The 21458-nt window shown below is 52.2% G+C and overlaps 1 protein-coding gene across 1 annotated transcript in view; it reads right to left on the bottom strand.

Annotated features, from left to right (window-relative positions):
• ABCA13 (ATP binding cassette subfamily A member 13) overlaps positions 1–21458 on the bottom strand; it is a 394379-nt gene that overhangs the window by 266281 nt on the left and 106640 nt on the right. Inside the window, exons 20-26 of the mRNA XM_047096975.1 lie at positions 20677–20795; positions 15209–15372; positions 13351–13430; positions 12524–12645; positions 4363–4557; positions 2069–2233; positions 953–1130 (exon numbers count right to left, since the gene is read on the bottom strand). Coding sequence (XP_046952931.1) covers positions 953–1130; positions 2069–2233; positions 4363–4557; positions 12524–12645; positions 13351–13430; positions 15209–15372; positions 20677–20795 — 1023 coding nt within the window. The remainder of the gene's footprint in view (positions 1–952; positions 1131–2068; positions 2234–4362; positions 4558–12523; positions 12646–13350; positions 13431–15208; positions 15373–20676; positions 20796–21458) is intronic.

Here is a 21458-nt window from a genome sequence, read left to right as displayed (position 1 = left end):
GAAGCTGTAAATAAGGTCCCCAATCAGCTGACCTGGCATTTCTCAAAAAGATGATCCTGGCCAAGCAATCAGGTAAACCCTTTTAAAAGGACTGGGAGGCCCAGAGTCAGACATCCCTGACACCCTGGTCCATTGGGGAGCCCCAGCTGACCAGTACCACTGAGGGGGTCCAGGCACGGAGACCAAGAGCACCATTTTGGTCCCTGCAACGTGGTGAGATCCTACAACAAGGAGAAATGTATGCGGCCACCTACAAATCTGTCTTCTGTGAGACTCAGTGGCAAAGGACTGTGGATGGATAAGCGACTTCCTGGCCCCACTTTAAGTGGATATGTTTTTGGGGTTGCTAGGTGGCTCAGTCGGTTAAGCATCGCACTTCAGCTCAGGTCACGATCTCACAGTTCGTGAGTTCGAGCCCCACGTCGGGCTCTGTGATGATAGCTCAGAGCCTGGAGCCTGTTTTGGATTCTGCGTCTCCCTCTCTCTCTGCCCCTCCCCCACTCATGCTCTGTCTTTCTCTCTCTCAAAAACAAATAAACATTTTTTTAAAAATTAAGAAAAAAAAGTGGCTATGTTTTAATTAGAAAGGCAGACTAAGCGTGCCAGTACACTTGTGGGGTTCGGCGCCCCGCACCCCTGAACAAGTGATGCCTTTTTGGCCATGTGATCTTATCTCTGAATCACGATGCTCTCATCTAAGACACGGATACAAGAAGACCTGTGTCATTTCCCTGATGACACAGGGAGAAGATCAGCTGGTGTGGGTGGGCACCAGGGGCTTCCAAAGCCACCAGCCACGTCCACATGTGCGGCCTCAGTGAAAGCGGAGAGATACAGCTGAGAAGGTGGAGGGGGACCACTTTTTGCCAGTATGCGCCCACCCTCACACCGAACATTCAGCACAGAGCAGGGCTTGTGGCCAAGATGCAAACACAGATTACTGTCGCCTTACTTGAATCTTCGGGAATGTTGAATTTTTCTTTGTCCCCTCCCAGGAGCTCGTTAACTCTGGGCAAGTTAATGAATGAGTTGGAGCTGCTGAAAAACGACGTGGGCTCCTTGCAAAGCTTCTTCATCACGGACTGGAAAGAACCGAAGGCTGAACTTCTGGCCTGGCCATTCTGCAGATCCTGAGAACATGAGGCAAATAAGGTATCGTTCAACAGGGACTCCGCCTTCTGCAAGGGAGCCCTGTCTCCAGCTGAATGAACACACAAGACGTTCACCACGCCCGAGCACGCAATCTGGGCTTCAGACTTCTCTGCCCTCCAAACACCCCGCAAAACGTGCAGTGATTTTTCTGGACTTTAACCCATTAGGAGACACAAAGACCACGCTCACGCACACGCGCAAGCACGCGCACCAGCAAATCCTGGTCCGTCCAGTGATAAATGATCAATCCATAAAAGATCGCTAAATCTGCGAATTAATGTTCTTCACGTTTGTCTACCGCCGAGATCCTCCAGACACTTGACGGCTTTCCAAACTGCCCATCAGCTGGATGAACACAGCACTGTCCTACCCGAGGCCGCTGAGGACCCTGCCATACGCCCCGCGCCGTGCACCTCTCTCTGCGCGTCCCCACGCACCTGCTCTCCCCGCGCATCCCGTCCAGGCAGACGGCGTCCAAGCAAAAGCTACCATCACCCCACTAACTTCCTGCAAGTTTGTGTTTGTATTTGCAGTACATAATCTGTACTTCGTAAGCCAATTATTTGCGTGTAAATAAACGTGAAGGTTTTTGAAAGCAATTAACTCTCGGGATGAAGTTAAACAAGCCTGTGGAATTTCATGGGTGCTCATACACGATGTAGGGATTTCAGACTTCACAGATTATGCGTGAACCCTTCCAACCACCATGTGGGGGGATGTGGCTCAACGAAGTCTCCGACCTCTGGTTTTTAGGGAGATGCCCAGCGTTCCTGCCAGGCTGTTGCCTCCGCAGCCACAGAAAGTACTCCCATTGCTATGTTTTGCTGCCACATGCAAACTTTAGATGCCGGAAGACAAATACAGGCCAAAGCAGCAAATCTGAATATTTCCCTGGGGACCAAAAGTGAACACACACCTGTTGAAAGTCGGGCGTGTCCAGCAAGGCAGTGATTTTATTCACACGAAGAAATTCGGGAAGGTATTCCAGAACGTGGCCGGCTTTGGCAAGCAGGTGGCTGAGCCTGGAGACCACGTCCAACAGGGAGCTGAGCACTCTGCTCACTTCCAAAGGCAGCAGAGTCTCAAAGGGAAAAGACACAACGTGAAATAACCAACATTGTACATTCTACTCTCATGAGCCTTGCGTGAGCAGTGGAAGCCTGGTTATTGGATTTTATTCTCTCTCGAACTACGGAGACGTCTTGGCTGTGCCGTATCAACGTCCTCTTCATTGGCGTGCACCTGGTTCAGGTTTTCATCACACCCTTGATTACGCCAACAATGCTCAAACGTAAACCAGGAAGAAATACAATCTGTTGTTAAAATTAAAATCGGGGGCCCCTTGGGGAGCTCAGTCGGTTAAACTTTCGACTTCAGCTCAGGTCATGATCTTGCAGTTTGTGGGTTCGAGCCCCAAGTCGGGCTCTGTGCTGACAGCTCAGAGCCTGGAGCCTGCTTCGGATTCTGTGTCTCCCTCTCTCTCTGCCCCTCCCCTGCTCGCTTGCGGTCTCTCTCTCTCTCAAAAATAAACATCAAACAAAATTTTAATTAAAAGCAATTTCCAAGTATTTCTCTTCATCTTGGAGATGCCTAAAGTGGATATTTTAAGAGTGAAAATAAAACAATTCTTTTTTTTTAGGTTTTTATTTATTTATTTTTGAGAAGGAGAGAGAGCACGAGCAGAGGAGGGGCAGAGAGAGAGAGAGAGAGAGAGAGGGAGAGAGAGAGAATCCCAAGCAGTCTCTGCACTGTCAGCACAGAGCCCAAATGGGGCTCGAATTCATGAACTGTGAGATCATGACCTGAGCCGAAACCAAGAGTCGGACGTTTAATGGACTGAGACCCCCAGGTGCCCCCCTCCTGCCTGTGCATTTTAAATATACTTGATCTGAAAGTATTTGTTCTATGAATGTGTGTGCGTGTGTAACCTAACAATTACCCAGCAGAGGGAGGGGGACCACGAAGAAACTAGGCTGGGAAGGCAAACCCCCCTTTTCCTGACCCCACAGCCGTCCCCCCAGTTTGGAAGCACTTTTGCCATTGTCAACACCTGTGCCACCTCTGATGAGCCCAGATGTCAGCAAATCTGTCCCTGGGGAGGAACGTGGAGCAAGGCTGGTCCCTAAGGGCACAGGCAAAGTTTCTGGAAGTGTAAGACTCAGTGGAGGACAGAAGACAAAGAACTTCTAGAAGAGGCAGAGCCCAGAAGGTGGTCAGCGGAGGTTAATGGGGGCGCCCCCGGGTTAGCTGTGCTCACCGTCTACACGGCAGGGGGGGGGTCACTGGAGGTTAATGGGGGCACCCCAGGTTATCATGCCCACCATCCACATGGTGGGGGGTCACTGAAGTTAATCGGGGTGCCCCTGGGTTAGTGGTGCTCACTATCCACATGGAGGGGTCACTGGAGGTTAATCAGGGCGCCCCTGGGTTAGTGGTGCTCACCATCCACACAGGGGGGTCACTGAAGTTAATCGGGGTGCCCCTTGGTTAGTGGTGCTCACTATCTACACGGAGGGGTCACTGGAGGTTAATCGGGGCGCCCCTGGGTTAGTGGTGCTCACCGTCCACACAGGGGGGTCAGTGGAGGTTAATCGGGGCACCCCTGGGTTAGTGGTGCTCACCGTCCACACAGGGGGGGTCACTGGAGGTTAACCGGGGCACCCCCGGGTTAACGTGCTCACCATCCACAGTCAACCCTCTCCCTCACACACTGTCCCATCTGCCATGTGCGGGAGCGTGTGGGTCAGGTAATGAGCTGCTTCCCCAAGTGACCAGGGCCTGGCAGAGATGGGCACATGACGCTCACAGGACTGAGGCTGTGGGTCTCAGAACATAATGGGGCAGAAAAGGCCAAGGCCAAGGAGGGGTGGGAGCAGCTCCTGATTCGTGGGGGTGGCTCTCACAGCCCCAAGGAACCCCACATGGGGAAGGGCTTTTCCTTATTGGTCCTTCTGTGCTGACCACGTTGACCACCACCACCGCTGTGCCACATGTCCCGATAGGCCTGACTCCAGGGGCCCCCTGGGAGGTCTCCTGGGCACCCCTTGCTTCGAGCCACCCCTCCCAGAGTCAGTGCACAGGAGACACAGAGGCTGGCGGAGGCTGGCGGGGTGTGCACCTTGCTGGGCCCCCACAGCTGCGTGGCAGGCCCCCTCTGCAGATGCAATGCCTCCCATGTCAGCCCCCCCCACCATGGTCACCCCCCCTTACTTTGTAAATGAAACTCCGCAGATTCAGGTTCTGACTCATGGACACAATCAGGGAATACACTTCGGGCCCGGGCAGGGCACACACTTCCCGCACCGCAGACTCCGACTTCCCGTCCTCGGGAAACGCCAGTAGCAGGCGAAGGGCGTCTAGATCACACCTTCCGGACAAAGCCACCGTGAGGATGCTCCAGAGAACCTGTTACAGAGCGGGAGGGTCAGAAGGGAGCATCCTCGGAGGCGCAGCCCCCAGGCACGGAGCTTCCTCAGCGAGGAGCCCCCCACAGCCCGCCCCCCACAAGGGCTGAGGATTTGCCAACAGCGCAAACCTCTGTGTGCTTTCAAGCATTCCGAACGGACACGCTCCTAAAATGCGCACACGATTCTCCGACGTTTGAAACAATCTGCCCCTTCTGATGACGCGGGGCCGCGCCATAGGACCAACCACCCTCCGCCCCTCGGGGCTCACGCATGCCACCCTTGCCTCCCCGAGGCTCTGACATGGAGCCTTAATCCACACTTGCAGTCAAGCACCCTTCGCTCTTCAACTGTCGGTGTGAAATCATTCTCTTCCGCCTCCCTTTCCACAACGAAAACCAGACGTCCAAGCTTGTGGTAAGTTTTTGAAAAGGAAAAGCATCCACATTCAGAGGAGAAGCTGAGGGCCACTCGCATCATCGTCTGGCTTACGAGAGCCGCACGCCTCCGCGAGGGGCTCCGAGGCGAGACCCTGTTTGCAAACGGCTTTCAACCGTGACCTTCACAACAGGGCAAGGTGTAAAGCCCAATTTCAAAACCGGACTTCCCATGTGTGTTTATACCACGATGCCTCCGATTGCTATGACACATTCAGGCCAAGTGAGACCCAGCAGAAGCCATTATTCACTTATTAGGAACCTCAAAAGCAGGCAGACCTCATCAGACGCCTTCATACCGTGCCATAAAGAGCCCAGGAAAACCACTAAGAAATAGAAGATTGTTGGGGCACCTGGGTGGCTCAGTTGGTGAAGCATCGGACACTTGGTCTTAGCTCAGGTCACAATCTCACAGTTCATGACTTGGAAACCCATGTCGGGCTCTGCACTGATAACGTGGAGCCTACTTGGGATTCCGTCTCTCCCTCCCTCTGCCGCTTCCCCACTTGCGCCCTCTCTTGCTTTCTCAAAATAAATAAATAAACAAACTTAAAAAAAAAAAAAGGAAACCGAAGATTGCATCAATCAGGTTTATCAGTCAGAACAAACAGGATGTGCGTTGACGTGTACATGGGTGTTTTAAGGAATTGGCTCACACCATGTCCAAAATCCAAAGGGTGGGCCGGGAGGCTGAGGGCCCAGGGAAGAGTTGTAGCTTGGGCCTAGAGGCAGAATTCCCTCCTCCTCTGGGAACCTAAAATCTTTTCTATTACAGCCTTCAACTGATTGGACGAGGCCCACCCACACCATGGAGGTTGATCTGCCTTATTCAACGTCTACTGATATAAATGCTAATCTCATCTAAAACATACCTTCATGGCAACCGTTAGACTGGGGTTTGACCAAATATTCCTGGGTCCTCCGGCACAAATGGCCAGATGCTCCATTTATCACTGATGTACATTTTGAATCTCTGAGATACATTAAGTGTTTTCACACCTACTTAAACAAGGTGCCCTTCTTCATAAGGGACATGTAGGATCCAGACACAACTTGAGAAAGGTTCCTTAAAGCCACCGTTTTCAGATGTGCTCTCGTGGGGGTAGAGGATAGCTGCCTTTATGGGAAGGGGGTTACGTTCCAAGAGGAGGAACTGCTGGAGTATGGACATCCACCATTTGCCTTAATTGGGGTGGCCTCTCTTCCATCATTTCCACGAACTGGGAGTCTGTATGAAGTTTTCCTTGAAAATGGGATGCACTGGAGCCCACGACTCCAGAGTGCCCCAGACTTCGGGTGAGCATCGACCAGAACCAGCCAACGACAGCCCCTCTGGGGTCTGCTCTGGAGCCTGGTCTTGGCTCCCATCTAATGTATCACCCCGTGGCCCCCAGGGAGGGTCACAATCAATGCATCTCGGAGAATTTGTCCCAGAGCAAAAACACATCTTAAAAATTGTGGGCGCCTGGGGCGCCTGGGTGGCTCAGTCAGGTGAGCGTCCAACTCTTGATTCCAGCTCAGGTCTTGATCTCAGGGTTGGTGGGTTCGAGTCCCGCATCAGGCTCTGTGCTGACAGTGCGGAGCCCGCTTGGGATTCTCTCTCTCTCTCTCTCTGTGCCCCTCTCTCTCTCTCTCCCTCTCAAAAATAAACATTAAAAAACTTGCATACGCCTCTTTAACCAAAACGTGGAGGTCCCATGCCCTGTCACAGAATGAGAGCTACACATGAGAGCTCTGCCCTGAAGCATATCTGCATCTACTTCTCTGTGCTTTTCCAGACCTTACTCTTTATCTTTCCTGAATCTCACCAAGTCCACTTTTCCTGCTTGGAAGACACCAGAAGCAGGTGGGAGCAGGTGGGGAGTTAAACAAAAATAACACTTTTGTTGGGCTGGAAATGCCACACCCGAGTCCTCGTCAAAGTGGAACGGGCGTCTTTCATCTGTGCTACTCAGGCTGACTGGCCAATTATCCGGGACAGGGACGTCGGTGTGCCGATGCTCTTGCTTCACATTGGTGTGGGGGGAGGGGAGGGCCCAACGGGGGGGGTGGGGGGGGCGGCGGGCAGGTCCCTGCGCTGAGAGCCCGGGGCACCCCAGGGACGGCCTGGACTCTGCCCGGCTGACCGTTCTAGACTCAGACTTGCTGCTCTCAGCCTAATTACAACCAGAAAGGAAACACTGTCCGTGGTGCAGAAGGACTAGAAACGGGGAAAGCGAGTCCGTGGTGTCAAAGTTGTGCCGGTGGAGCCACCAGCAAGATGAGAGCAGAGGGTGGAAACTCCATGCTCCACATACAGACGGGGGTGGCGGGGCTCAGACCTGCTCAACCGCTGATGAGCTATGAGCCACAGACGGGCATGAGCACCTGGGGGCAGCTGGGCCCTGACCCCGGCTCTCCCGGTAACTGATGTCATGGGTTATCTCTGCCCTGCGCGAACCGCAGGCTGGCCCCTAGGGCAGGAGTAATGGCCCCCCTCACCCACTGAGGCAGGCCCCAGTTCTGCTACAGGTCCGGACGGGAGACCCCACTCCCCCTGGCTGGCTGGCTCCACTTCCAGAACATTTTCCCTCTCCAGACTCCACAGGATAATGGGTCTACCATCTACACTATTTAGGAAGTCACGGAGGAAATGAAATCTACCTGAGTTTTATTTCTTAAAGCAGATTTCAGGAATCACCACCACAGGGCAGGGTCAGTCCCTTGGATGTATTTTGACCCGTGGGCTATCTGGGAACTCTTGAAGAAAATGGCCATGGCCACAAACCACGTGGGGAGAGTCAAATGAGCCACGTCTATACAGAATTCTTTTTTTTTTTTATTTTACTTTTACATTTGTTTATTTTGGAAAGAGAGACAGAGCATGAGCAGGGGAGGGGCAGAGAGAGACACACACAGAATCCAAAGCAGGATCCAGGCTCTGAGCTGTCAGCACAGAGCCTGACACGGGGCTCAAACTCACAGTGAGATCATGACCTGAGCCGAAGTCAGACGCTTAACCCACTGAGCCAGCCAGGCACCCCAAGAATTCTTTCCTTTGGACAGCAAAGTTATTAGGTTGGGACATGCCAGAACCCCAGGTTACATGCTGCAGCTGATTTAAGAGCCCAAACTGATAAACAGGTGTGGCCACCCTCCTGCATTCACGACTTGAATAAAAATACCGAAATATGCTCCTGTCCCTTGTGACGGGCAAGGCGAGATCAACAAGACACTCTGCGAAGGAAAGCCAGGATTAAAAATACATTGCAGTTTAGAAAAATTGACTGCAACTAGCAAGAGGCACTTGGGCAGGGATCAACGTAAATCCAGTGAAGCAGGTTTGAAAATACATGTGTGTAAGCGGCAGAGACGTGTCCCGTCAGCAGCAGAGAGTGACACTTTTGATTTTAGAGATGGTGGAGTGTCTCAGGTGCCCAGATGAAAAGGACCATAAACCCAGCCTCACAACACAGAGATGGGGTCCCTTGTGGAAAATGCTGGAAACTCAGCCTCCAGGGTAAGATGCCCCACATAGCCGGTCATGTCTTCTAGGAGACACCTGGCCAAAATCCTGCACATGGGCCAGAGACCCTCAGCTCCACTCACGTTACTAACTATTTTTTTCTCTCTGGGGTGGGAGCAGTTGCCAGAACAAGCAGATTTTTAAAAATTTTGTTTTTAATGTTTATTTACTTCTGTGTGTGAGAGAGAGAGAGAGACAGAGAGACAGAGAGACAGAGTCCAAGCGAGGCAGGGGCAAAAAGAGAGGAAGACACAGAATCCAAAGCAGACTCGAGGCTCTGGACTGTCAGCACAGAGCCCAACACGGAGTTCGAACCCACGAACCTCAAGATCATGACCTGGGCTGAAGTCGGACACTTAACCGACTGAGCCACCCAGGCTCCCCGCAAAAGAAGCAGATTTTGACCGGGGTCTGCTCTGGGGTAAGCAACGCCAAGAACGATCTGTTGCAGCTTTTCAGCAGACAGACTTCGTGTGTTGCAACAAAGGAGAAGAATGATATTGGCTAAATTCCCATAAGGAATCTCTGTGCTCCCAAACCGTGCCTGCCAGCTGTCAACAGTGCCCAGGGAACCAGCGTCGAGCGAGAGGTACGCCGGGCCAGTTCCACTGAGGCCCAGCCTCTCTGCCTGAGTGAAAGAAGAAAAAGTCTCAGAATGCCCTCTCTCTCCGGAGCCGCCCCAGAGACACGGGAGCTCTTGAAGTGTCCCCTCCCCACCTTCCCCGACAAGAACACCCCCAAGAGGAAGAGATCTGCCAAGGACCATGGACAGCGCCCATCTCCCCAGCCGTCCTCATGCTAGGACCATGGACAGCGCCCATCTCCCCAGCTGTCCTCATGTGCTTGCTTCTTTCGGGTAAAAAGCAAATGGACACCGACGGTAGACAGACCTTTTGATCTCTCTCTCTCTCTCTCAATCTATCTGGGTCCTGACTCTGACCTCATTGCTAATTTTAAAGAATAAAAATTTGGCTGAATACAAAGAAGGAAGTGACCGCTGACTCGAGGCCAACAACGCGGCATCACAGCATAAAATACATGGGAACCCCACAGGGCCGGTGGAGGGGATCCAAGCCCAGGATGGAGGCGGGAGAGGCGGACACAGGGGTCCCACACACCCAAGTCTGGGATCTCGGTTTAATGGGATCTGCTGGTGTTAAAGAATGCAGCACCACAGGGGAGGGGAGCTGCCCACGGGCGCCCCCAGCAGGCTCTTGGGAGCCAGAACTGAGGCCTGGGATCAGCGCCTCCTCTCCAGCTTCCCTGCCTCCAGCCCTGTGTCCACATCTCCAAGCTTAAGACTCTCCCACACGGCTCTTCACGGCCGGGGGTTTCTCATCACTCCCACCTCACCCCAACGCTGTCCGCTCACCCACACATGTGAACTTGCATGTGCAGCATGTGGGCCACTGCCATAGAAAGTTCTAGAATGTCCTCGCCCCTAGCACTTTGAGAAGTACACCTAGTGGAAGGGAAAATTTCAGTGAATGAATGAATGAATGAGAGTTCTTGCAGTCTGTCCAGGGCTCTCGTGCCACTGACAAATATTCCCTGCGGGCCACCCAAGACTCTGATGTCAGAAACTCGCAAACACTGAAATCAGGAGAGACGAGTCCAGGGAGCAAGACACAGAGGTTTCCACCAAAAATATTGTCTGCCTGACAGTCCAGAAAGAACCAGACCCCACAGTGCCGTCCCCTCGCCAAACGTGACTTCATTACTTAGGGTCCGGAGACACGTGTGGGTCTGTGGATACACTGAGCTAGTGAAGCATGCACCTCGTGTTTGGTTGAACAGCAGAAACGCGAGCTTTTGGCACACCTCCGAGTCACCTGCCTGTCCAGCTCCTTAGGTGCAACCACGACTGTCATTGTCAGTGAGGCGGAGGAGGACACGTGAACGTAAAACTCTGCACAACCCACAACCACGTCCACGGCAAGATGGCCTTACGAGGCGGGCCCGGCACTCCCAGGATAGAGCACCAGTGACACCTGCTGGCTGCTGGCTTCGTCAGGCAGCCGCCATCCCAAAGTGCTGGGCCCAGCCCTTGTTCTCCGTACATAGAAGTCTGTTCTCTCTGTTTTGTTGTTTGTTTGCCAGAGGGGAGGCGGGTGGGGAGACGGGCGAGATGGGCGAAGGGGATGAACAGGTACAGAATAGGGAAAACAGTCAATACTACTGAGAAATACTCATCACCGTGAGCATCCATTATACATACAGTCGTCAAAGCACTACCTTATACACCTGAAGCTAACTGAATATTAAATGTCAACTACACGCCAATGGGAAAAAAAGGTGTCTAAACAGTTGAGCCCAAACCCAAGTATGGTAAGAGCTTGAAAGGGACCCCGGAAGCTAGCTAACCGGTCCCTTCCCTTTCCAGCATTGTTAGTCAGATACCAGAACTGATGCGGCCACTGCTCCATACCCCCCATTACAAGCTCTGGCAACGGAATTTTCCAAGACTCACCCTAAGGAACTTGGTGATACTGTCATTAGAATTTTGGGTTCCTAGCTTCTAACCTAGGTCTTTCTCACTGCAGATTAATTCTAAATGACAGGCACACCTCGGAAATACTGCGGGTTTGGTCCCAGACCACTGCCAATAAAGTGAGTATCACAATAATGGGAGTCAAATGAATTTTTCTGGCTTCCCAGGGAACAAAAAAGTTCCATTTGCTCTGCACTGTAGCCTAGTAAGTGTGCAACAGCATTAGGTCTTTAACAAGTACATTTCCTGGTGAAAAAATACTTTACTGCTTAAAAACACTAACCACCGGGGTGGCTGGGTGGCTCAGTTGGTTAAGCGTCGAACTTCGGCTCAGGTCATGATCTCATGGTTGGTGGGTTCGAGCCCCGCATTGAGCTCTGTGCTGACAGCTTGGAGCCTGGAGCTTGCTTTGGATTCTGTCTCCCTCTCTCTCTGCCTCTCCTCTCCTTGCTCTCTGTCTCTCTCTCACTCTACCTCTCTCTCAAAAATAAATAAACATTAAAAAAAATTTTTTTTTAAACTGCTAACCACCAAATAGGCTTTTGGTGAGTCGTAACCACGGATCCCAGGTCACCGTAACAAATGCAATAATAGTGAACACATTTGAAACATCGTGAGAATTACCAAAATGCAATAGAGACATGAAGTGAGCAAACACTGATGGAAAACTGTCACTGACAGACTCCCAGGATGCAGGGGTGCCACAAACCCAGAATGTATATAACTGGCAATGTCTGCCACACGCAGGAAGATGAGGCGTGCCCGTGATGGAGCCACCTGTCCGGGCTTGCCTTTGGATCCTGGTTGTAGAATCAACATGAAAGTGAATGTCTATCGGGGCCCAGCTAATTGTCAACAGAAACATTCCCTGGAGAGCCATCTTCACGGTTACTGCTTCTAGAAGGTTCTTAGAACAGGAAGTAAACCTCCAGCTGGAAATGCCTGAAAGGGCGTCTCAGAAAACTGCCAGCAAAGGCTCCTGTGACCCCAGCCGTGGGCGACACTCTTCCCACCTCTGTGCACGAGCTTCACCCAGCATCAGCCAGCGCACGGCCCTCCCCGTACCCCCTGTGCGCGCTGACCCTGCATCCCAGCCACCCGGGATGGGACACAGCTCATTACCCGGCTGCTTACACTGATAAACCAAGCCCTCCACACGCGGTCAGCACAGAAAGTTATTCTCAACCTAAAGGCCAGCACAGTTGATGTTTAGAATTTTCTACGTGTTTGTTTTTGTACATTTTTAAGAATGTGCAACCCCTACTTAACCAAGCAGGGCTGCCCTGGGGGGTCGTGCATCAAGGTTGGGAGCAACTGGATTGAATACCATCACCAATTTTAGCCTTTCTGACCTCAAGAAGGCAACATTGTAGAAGTAAAGACCCCAAGGCTTTGACATCGCCAGTGATGCTCTTTGGCGCCCAGCTTGGCCTCTTACCCCTTCCTGCCTCCAGCCAGCCCCTTGGCGCAGTGGCCCACCCCCTCCTGAGGGACAGCGGCCGGCTCAGTGGGCAGAGACGCAGGGGCACCGCACCTGGGAATGGGAGATGCTGGCTTCTAGAACACTGTGGATGGTCTCGTTTGAGACATGGACGGAAGATTGGAGCTCCCTGGTGAGCTTGGAGACGTTCTGCATCACATCTTTGACTCTGACATCTGAAAAATAATCAAAGGAAAGGGAATTCTGTAACGATAAATGTTTGGGCTGTTGCTAACTGTGAAAACGAGAATCGATAACTAGACCGCAGCGAGGATTGTCCAGCTCACGATAAACACTAGACAAAGTCACGTCCTGCAGAGCCCGGATCATTCACACTGGAAGCAAGGCAAACCCAAGGCAAACCCAAGGTCTGTCCCCGCTCAGGTGACTCCTCTCTCTAAGACTTGTATATTTTAGGGTCTACTCCAGAAAGATGTTTTTCTTAGGGGACAGTGACAGTGCCTGCAGGAAACTCTGTCCACATATTTACTTATCCCGCTTTTTTTAACAAGAGGAGGATCGCATGAGGATTTTTCCAAAACTCACCACATGGGGCATGCTGCTGCTTCACAGGTGTTATGAATTGTACAGACTAAACAGACAGAAAACAGACTTACAGACACCGAATGGCTTGTCCAGGGAGGCAGGGCCGGGGCGAAACCCAGACCACGGGAGTTTCTCATCCTTCCCGCTCCCGGTTTTGGTCCCTAGGATTTTAGGACTTTGACTTTCCTTCTTGACCCCAAATATGTCAGAGAAGCCAAGCTCTGAATTATTTCCCACATACAGTAACTTCCCCTTTGTAGGTTTTATCTTAGGAACATATTAGTGTGAGAAAACACAATCTTTAAGGATGCGAACTTGGAGGCACCCCATCTTACCTTCGGTCACTGTGAAATTCCTGAGGAAGGCCATCACGGGATTCCCCGACAACCAAGTCTCCTCGAGGCTTTGGGCCAACCTAAAATGGCACAAAATTAAAGCTAATTTAGACAAAATAAAGCCCCGGAAACAACGGTGAATAACACTGCTCCCGTTCCCAGGAGAGGAGTTGGATCGCATCACATTTCCACAAGCTTCCTCAGATAATCAGACACAGCGCATCCCCTGACGCTCTCCAAGTGTGAATGCCCGACACCCTCGTGGCTCCGGGAGCATCCCCTCGGGGCCCCTGCCAGGCAAGAGGAGTCAGGGGGATAAGGGTGTGCCATGAATGACTCTGCATTGATGGAAACAACAGACAGGATAGATCACGGAATGCGTAGGAAGCTGGGACCCCAAGGAGTCAGGTGAACATCATTCTTTCTGAGTCATTTGCAGGATACAAAGTGTCTGAGCTCCTCCTCCGGGGGCACAGACGTAGAGGACACAGAACAAGGCTAATCCAATAGGAAAGCAGTTTCAGGAATCAGTGACTGCCCTTACAAAACATATTCACTTATTTATTTACTTAAATTTATTTTTCTTTTTAGAGAGAGAGCATGAGCTGGGGAGAGGGGCAGAGAAAAAGGGAGACAGAGAATCCCAAGCAGGCTCCAGGCTCAGTGCAGAGTCCAGCACGGGGCTCAAACTCATGAACCGTGAGACCATGACCTGAGCCGAGATCAAGAGTTGGATGCTCAAACACTGAACCACCTGGGTGGCCCTTATAAAACGCATTTGATACCATATTGTAATCTCTAACGTTTGATCTAGTATCTCGATCATCAATAAAGTTAGCCTTTGAGCTAATGCCGCTCTTATATTTCACCACTGAAAACATAACGTTATGGGGGCGCCCGGCTGGCTCGGTCAGTGGAGTGCACGACTCTCGATCTTGGGGTCAGGAGTTGAAGCCCCACGTTGGGTGTAAACATGACTTAATAAAAAATTAATAATAGGGGCTCCGGAGTGGTTCAGTGAGTTGACCATCCAACTCTTGATTTTGGCTCAGGTCATGATCCCAGGGTCATAGGATTGAGCCACATGTTGGGCTCGTCTCAGCATGGAGCCTGCCTGAGTTTCCCTCTCTCCTCTCTCTCTGCCTCACACTCACTCACACTGTCTCTCTCTCTCTCTCTCTCTCTCTCTCAAATAATAATAATAATAATTAATTAATTAAAAACTTAAAAGTCATGAATGGGGCACCTGGGTGGCTCAGTCGATCAAGCATCCAACCTCAGCTCAGGTCATGATCTCGTGGTTCGTGGGTTCGAGCCTCACGTCAGGCTCTGTGCTAATAACTCAGAGCCTGGAGCCTGCCTGAGTTTCTCTCTCTCCTCTCTCTCTGCCCCTCCCCTTCTTGCTCTCTCTCTCTCTCTCTCTCTTTCTGTCTCTCAAAAATAAATAAACATTAAAAAAATTTTTTTAACTTAAAGCCATGGAAAACTTTGATGTATTAATATGCATATTCATAGCATGTGGTACACATGATTGTCTGAGATTCATAACTTAGAAACTCAAGACATCTTTTTCTTTTGAGGGGGGTAAAAAGAGAGAGAGCAGGTGTGGGGCAGATTGAGAGAGAGAGAGAGAGGGACAGAATCTTAACCAGGCTCCACGTTCAGCACAGGGGTCTGTGCTGACTCTGGGGTCAGACCTGAGCCAAAATCAAGAGGTGGACGCTCAACCGATCGAGCCACCCAGCCGCCCCTTGAGGTCCTGAGACATCTTTATGAAGAAAACCGTGGGGAAGGTGGGGGAAGGCGGGGGAAGGCGGGGGAAAGCACGGGGAAGGCACGGGGCTGAGCTCGCACATACGTGTGCACGTGCTGTTGGGCCAAGTCCAGCACCGGCTCGCATTCACAGTCCTGGTCAGTGGCGTGTTCCAGGCTAGTCTTGAAGTTCGCCAGGGTGCTGGAAAGATTCCTGCTAAGACTTTCACAGTCCAGCTGGAGAGGTGAGGACCATGTCTCTTCTATTTCCTAGAAAACAGCAAGGATGTGGTTAGAAACACACACACTTGTTGGTAAGGGCTCCCGTCCAGTTCCCGGATCAACGCGTGCTTCCCCCCGCCCCCCACCCCACCCCGCGTACAGCGTGTGATTATTTCCTGGGCCTCGGGAGACGCAGCACCAGACACAGGGCACGTGCGAGCAGGTCTGCTGGCTCCCTCGCATCAGTGGCTGGGCCACGGGGGACCATCTCTGTGCCCTCCTCTGCCACCGGCCCTCCAGGCAAGGGGCATGTCCTCCCCGGCCTGACAGGGTGTGAGCACAGCCCAGCTGGTGACCTGGCACTTGGCCTCCTGGAGTCTGTTCCTGGTTTGAAAACTGACACTTTGCACAATTCCCCGCCACAAAACCGACCACTAAGAAGAAACCGTATGTGGTCGTCCATCCATCAAGTGGGTAAAAGCTGGGTCTGCCCTGTCCTGAAGTCCGCAGCGCAGCCCGGAAGCGCCCGATCTTCCCCTCGGCGAGGGAGGTGCTCCCAGGACTCCCAGGGGCTCGATGGAATCCCCCAGTCTAGACCCTGACTCCAGGAGTCCTTGGTCATCTCAGCGTCTTCTTACGAATGTTAACCAGCTTCACAAGAGACCATTTCATAAAAAAGGCTTTTAAAATAATCCCTATAAATCAGTAAAAACGCAAAACTTCTTTCCTATGTAACAGTTTGTGACGGACACGGGAGAGCTGCACGTGCGTAAGTACGCGTAAGACACACAGGTTGGTCCGTACCTTCCCCTGACACAGAAATCCCACCACGTGTCAGTCGGTCACAGCGCCAGCACCGTGTTCGCGTCCTCATATTGTATTTACATCCCGCGACCCTTCCTGATGGTGGAAGCTTGGCCCCAGGTTATGCAATTGCAGGAAGAAAGGACCAGAGGAAAGCGACACTTACATGAGATTTCTGCTGACCACAGCTTCCACACGTTTCTCTCACACCCACCTTAGCTGCTCTCGCAAAGGAAACCACGGATCACTCAGGTGACCAGAGAGCGCGAAGAAACACGCGTTCCAGGGAGAGTTACATGTGAAGAGTACTGCGTGCGGAGGCACAGGGACCTGCGCCCAGGAGTCGCTTTGCGCAGCCGTGAGGATCTGCCTGGGGGCCCGAGACTTGGCAAGGCAGTGGGGAGCACTCCCACGTGTGCACACACACGGCACTGTGGAGTACCCCCACACTTGGCACCAAGGAGCACCTACGCAGCTCGGGGAGCACTCACACACGACACTGTGGAGCACCCTCACACTTGGCACCAGGGAGCACCTACGCAGCCCCGGGAGCACTCTCGCACTTGGCACCGGGGAGCACTCACACATAGGGCATAGGGGAGCACGCACACGCCGGGCACCTGGGAGCACCTACACAGCCCTGGAGAGCACTAACACATGGCACTGTGGAGCACCCTCACACTTGGCACCTGGAACACTCACACACCGGGCACCTGGGAGCATCTACACAGCCTTGGGGAGCACTCTCGCACTTTGCACCAAGGAGTACTCACACAGGGCACACACAGGGGAGCACTCACACACTCAGACCTGGGAGCACTCACTCACTCAGCATTGGGAAGCAATCACACACAGGGCACCAGGGAGCACTTACACTCAACATCTGGGAGCACTCACACACATGGCACTGGGGAGCACTCACACAGAACACCAGGGAGCACACACACAGGGCACCAGGGAGCACTCACACACAGGACACCAGGGAACAATCCCAGACATGGAACCGGGGAGCACTCCCACACATAACACTGGGAGCACTCATACACGATAAGAGCACCCAGATCCACACCACCACCACCACCACCACCAGCACAGCACCTGGGACCTGCATCCCGGGGGAGCCGACCCAGCCAGCAGACCACCACACACCCGGGCACCTCTTCACTTACTCGCCCAGGATCATGGCTCCCTTTCCCAGTTCACGTCTTCCCCATCAATTTGGGAATGAAGCTAGAACAGAAATCTTATAGAACGGTTCAATCATTCACCCGTTCAGAAAACCCCTCCTGAGCACCAGCCCAGAGTGGTGAACACAAGACACAAATCCCCTGCCTCCCAGAGGCTTGCATCCTGGGGAGGAACCCAGAGGACAGACAGCCATCGGGCAGAGCATCTGCAAGGTGGCTGGACATCCAGACCCCATCTCAATATCCCCCTCGTCCGTGGAGGCCCCTCTTCCCAGCACACAGGTCACAGATGCATCCAGGTCAGAACTATGGGTACAACTCACTTCTGAGAACGTGGGCTGAAGAAAATCTGCTGCACAAGGCTGCCTTCCCTTTTACAAAAGAATCCTTAGTTCATACTTTGTAATTTTATGCACATGAAATGTAATGCTACTCATTTACAATATTCCTGTTCTGGATTTTATTCTTAAATTTAACAACGCAATAATTTTGATATATAGAGGGTTGCAGAGAAAGGAAAGTGCATGCCCCTCCCCAGCAGCAAGGACACTGGAAGGAAAGTTCTGGCTTCCCTCATCACAGACACCCCATGCTCCACGCAGGAAGTGTCGGGGACAAAAGCTGAGGCTGACATTCGCGAGGCTGTGCTTTGGGGACAGGCTAAGGCGACCAAGCACAAGAGCCAGACTCTGGCTAAAGAGGTCTATAATCCCACAGTTGCTGGTCAGCGAGGTGAACTCCGTCTGTTGTGCAGAGGCAATGATGCCCAGGGGGGGTTCCAAAGGGCTAGATCTGGGGAGAGGGCAGGAAGCCCCCAGTCCAAGCTAGATCCCAGCCACATTCTCCACGTCAGGACTCACTGGGCGCTTGCGTCATAGTTTAATGTAAATTCTGATCCCCTTGACTGCTGTTTTCCACCACTGAGGGGCATGAGCGAAAGAAGGCGTGGGGCCGCACCCCCAACCCTGGCCTCATCAACTTGGCTAGGGCTCTCACGTCCCCTGGCCCCGAGGCGATTCTGTGTTAGAACGTTCCATTCCGTCAGATGCCTGGATGCTAAAAATAGCTCCATGCCTTTCCCTCACCTCTGCCTGGCACAGGGCACTTCACACCCCAGCCGGAGAGCATTTCTAATTCTAAAAGCCTCAGGCTCTTGAAAACCTTGATCTGTCCTCGAGGCTTTGGCATCCTGAGATAAGCAAAATTCTATTTTTGTCACGAAAGACAGGAACGTCGGCTCTCTATCAAAACGGACCTCGCCGTTTCCAGCCAGAACCGTGGACAATCCTGATAACTGGAACTAGAAACCCGATCCTTGAGGCAGCTTTGAATGCTGGCGGTTCTGGCCTTGTTCTATGATTGCAAACTTCACTCGGCACTCAAAAATCGGCTGTCGGGTTTTTTTGTTATGGATCCACATTTAATACGGGACGAAGACCTGCAGGAGGCGCAAATAAGATGTGGAGGGTCTAAATAAGTCAACGGGCCGCCAAGGCGTCATCTCTGCAGAAGCCCCCTGGCTTCCCAAACACGTCACCCCTCCTCGAGCCCGACGCAGGGCCCGGGACTCTTGCTCCTCAGCGAGGGAGGCCTTCCACGTCATCACCGGGTTTGGGGCTTAGCTTCACTTCCTCCAGCCTGTCCAGAGCACCCCTCTCTCTACTCGGGGTGATGATCCAGCTTCCACTGGACATATGTTAAAGCAGCGTCACTGGAGAACGCAAGTAATAAATGGCGTCCAGGATGAGCGCTTGAAGGAAAGAAGGTTCCGGTACTGGCATGTTCTCCAGGAGTCAAAACCCACGATGGGCTCGTAAATGTTTAGTAACTGGCTCCCTGGGTAAAAAGATCTTATTCGTAGAATTTGCCAATTTCCGTGGTGTACATGGCGTCACCATGGCCTAGCTCAAGCCACCAGCACGACGTCCCTGAACCCAGAATTGGGAAGAGGTGGGGGCGCCTGGGTGGCTCAGTCGAATGTCCCACTTCGGCTCAGGTCACAATCTCGAGGTTTGTGGGTTCGAGCTGTAAAGGTTAAATTGTACTGTAGGGCTAACGCTTAGCTTGAAAGATAACAACTTTGTTCTGACACAGAAGGTCAAAAGATAACAACCTTGCTTTTACTCTTGTAAATCATACTTCATACTCTTGTGAATCAGGCTTTACCAATGAAGGAAACAAAAGCTCAAAAAAGAGCATCAGAGACAAGGTCAAGGAGATCCACTGGTTGCAACTTAGCGGCAGAAAGTCTAAAATGATCACCCCATTCGATAACTGTTTCTGTCGATAACTGTTTCTTTTTTTTTTTAATTTTTTTTCAACGTTTTTTATTTATTTATTTTTTTTTTTGGGACAGAGAGAAACAGAGCATGGATGGGCGAGGGGCAGAGAGAGAGGGAGACACAGAATCGGAAACAGGCTCCAGGCTCTGAGCCATCAGCCCAGAGCCTGACGCGGGGCTCGAACTCACGGACCGCGAGATCGTGACCTGGCTGAAGTCGGACGCTTAACCGACTGCGCCACCCAGGCGCCCCTGTCGATAACTGTTTCTGACTCATCTGGCAACTGTTTCTAACTCATCTGGGAACTGTTTATCTGTTCTGTTCCCAGATAATGATATAACGATGTGATCGGCTTTAAAAACTCTGTACCCCGGCTGTTCGGGGCCACACTCTTATCAAGAGTGTTGGTCCCGATAGGTCGGCCTTGCCTCTCATTGTAATAAACTTTGTTGCAACTGTCACTGGTGCCCGTAGCATTCTGTTTCAGGAGTCGCGTTGCGTGGATGCAACAGAGCCCCGTGTCGGGCTCTGTGCTGATGGCTCGGAGCCTGGAGCTGCTTCGGATTCGGTGGCTCCCTCTCTCTCTGCCCCTCCCCCGCTCATATTCTGTCGCTCTCTCTCAAAAGTAAAATAAGCATTAAAAAAAATTTGTTTAAAGAACTGGGAAGAGGTGGACAGCAGCCCCCTCCGGTGGGGCACCTCCACCAGTCGGACGCAGCCCACATGGGCAGTCTCCAGGAGGGCAGACTCAACAGCACGCTAACATCATCAGGAATTGAGGAACCTCTGTTTTTCACATAACTTATTCTAACACACGTTCACAGAATTTGCTCAGTAACGAGTTGCTGTTCAAGAGCCAGTGTGCAGACTTCTGGGACGGGGACGGCCCGCGCTCACGGGTGCACGGGCTCGCCCCAGCAGAGCCTTGGCAGAAGCCAAGGGGAGGGGAGGGGAGGGGAGGTGAGAGGTGGGGTGGGAAGGGGAGGAGAGGGCTCACCCCGCGGCCTAGCGCCCGACGCGACCTCGCGGGGCCAATCGGGATGAACGTGAAATTCCGGGACACGTGGCGGAGGACAAACCTGGTAGTGGCCGTGAGCCAAGGCGGCCGCTTGTAGTGCGGGTGAAAGGACACGCCACGCCCCACCTCGCTGGCAGCTCAGAGCAGCACACATGATGTCCTTCGTCAGGGAAGGGTTTTCTGCCAGAGGAAACACACAGCCACGTCATGAGGGCACGATCCCCTCCCCAGACAGCTGCTCTCACCGAGCCATCTCTGAAAGACTCAAATTGATTACAAGTTCATCCACATTTCTCAAATCGTCGAAATGAGGGGCGCCTGGGTGGCTCAGTCGGTTAAGCGTCCGACTTCGGTTCAGGTCATGATCTCGCAGTCTGTGAGTTCCAGCCCCACGTCGGGCTCTGTGCCAACAGCTCGGAGCCTGGAGCCTGCTTCGGAATCTGTGTCTCCCTCTCTCTCTGCCCCTCCCCCACTTGTGCTCTCGCTCTCTCTCTCTCTCTCAAAAATAAAAATTAAAAAAATTTTTTAATAAAGACTAAAAATCTCCCATGGGGTACCTGGGTGGCTCAGGTGGTTGAGGGTCAAAAACTCTTGCTTTTGGTTCAAATCATAATCCCAGGGTCACGGGATCGAGCATGGAGCCTGCTTGAGACCCTCTCTCTCCCCCTTCCCCTCTCGTGCTCTCTTTCTCCCTCTGTCTCTCTCTCTCTTGAAAATAAAAAAAATAAATTAAAAAATTAAAAATCTCCCTAAGTACCCACACCTCCAAAGCCTGCAACCTTGCACATACTAAAAGCATAAGATAAACTTTGTAATTCTCTGGAACATCCTTCCTGATGATGA

This window comes from Lynx rufus, unplaced genomic scaffold (genome assembly GCF_022079265.1).
Source record: "Lynx rufus isolate CCGP_SWC_20201006 ecotype Redwood Valley unplaced genomic scaffold, mLynRuf1.p SCAF_4, whole genome shotgun sequence".
Classification (NCBI taxonomy): domain Eukaryota; kingdom Metazoa; phylum Chordata; class Mammalia; order Carnivora; family Felidae; genus Lynx; species Lynx rufus.
The sequence above is the reverse complement of the archived record's forward strand: the minus strand, read 5'-3'. Positions and strand labels throughout refer to the sequence as shown.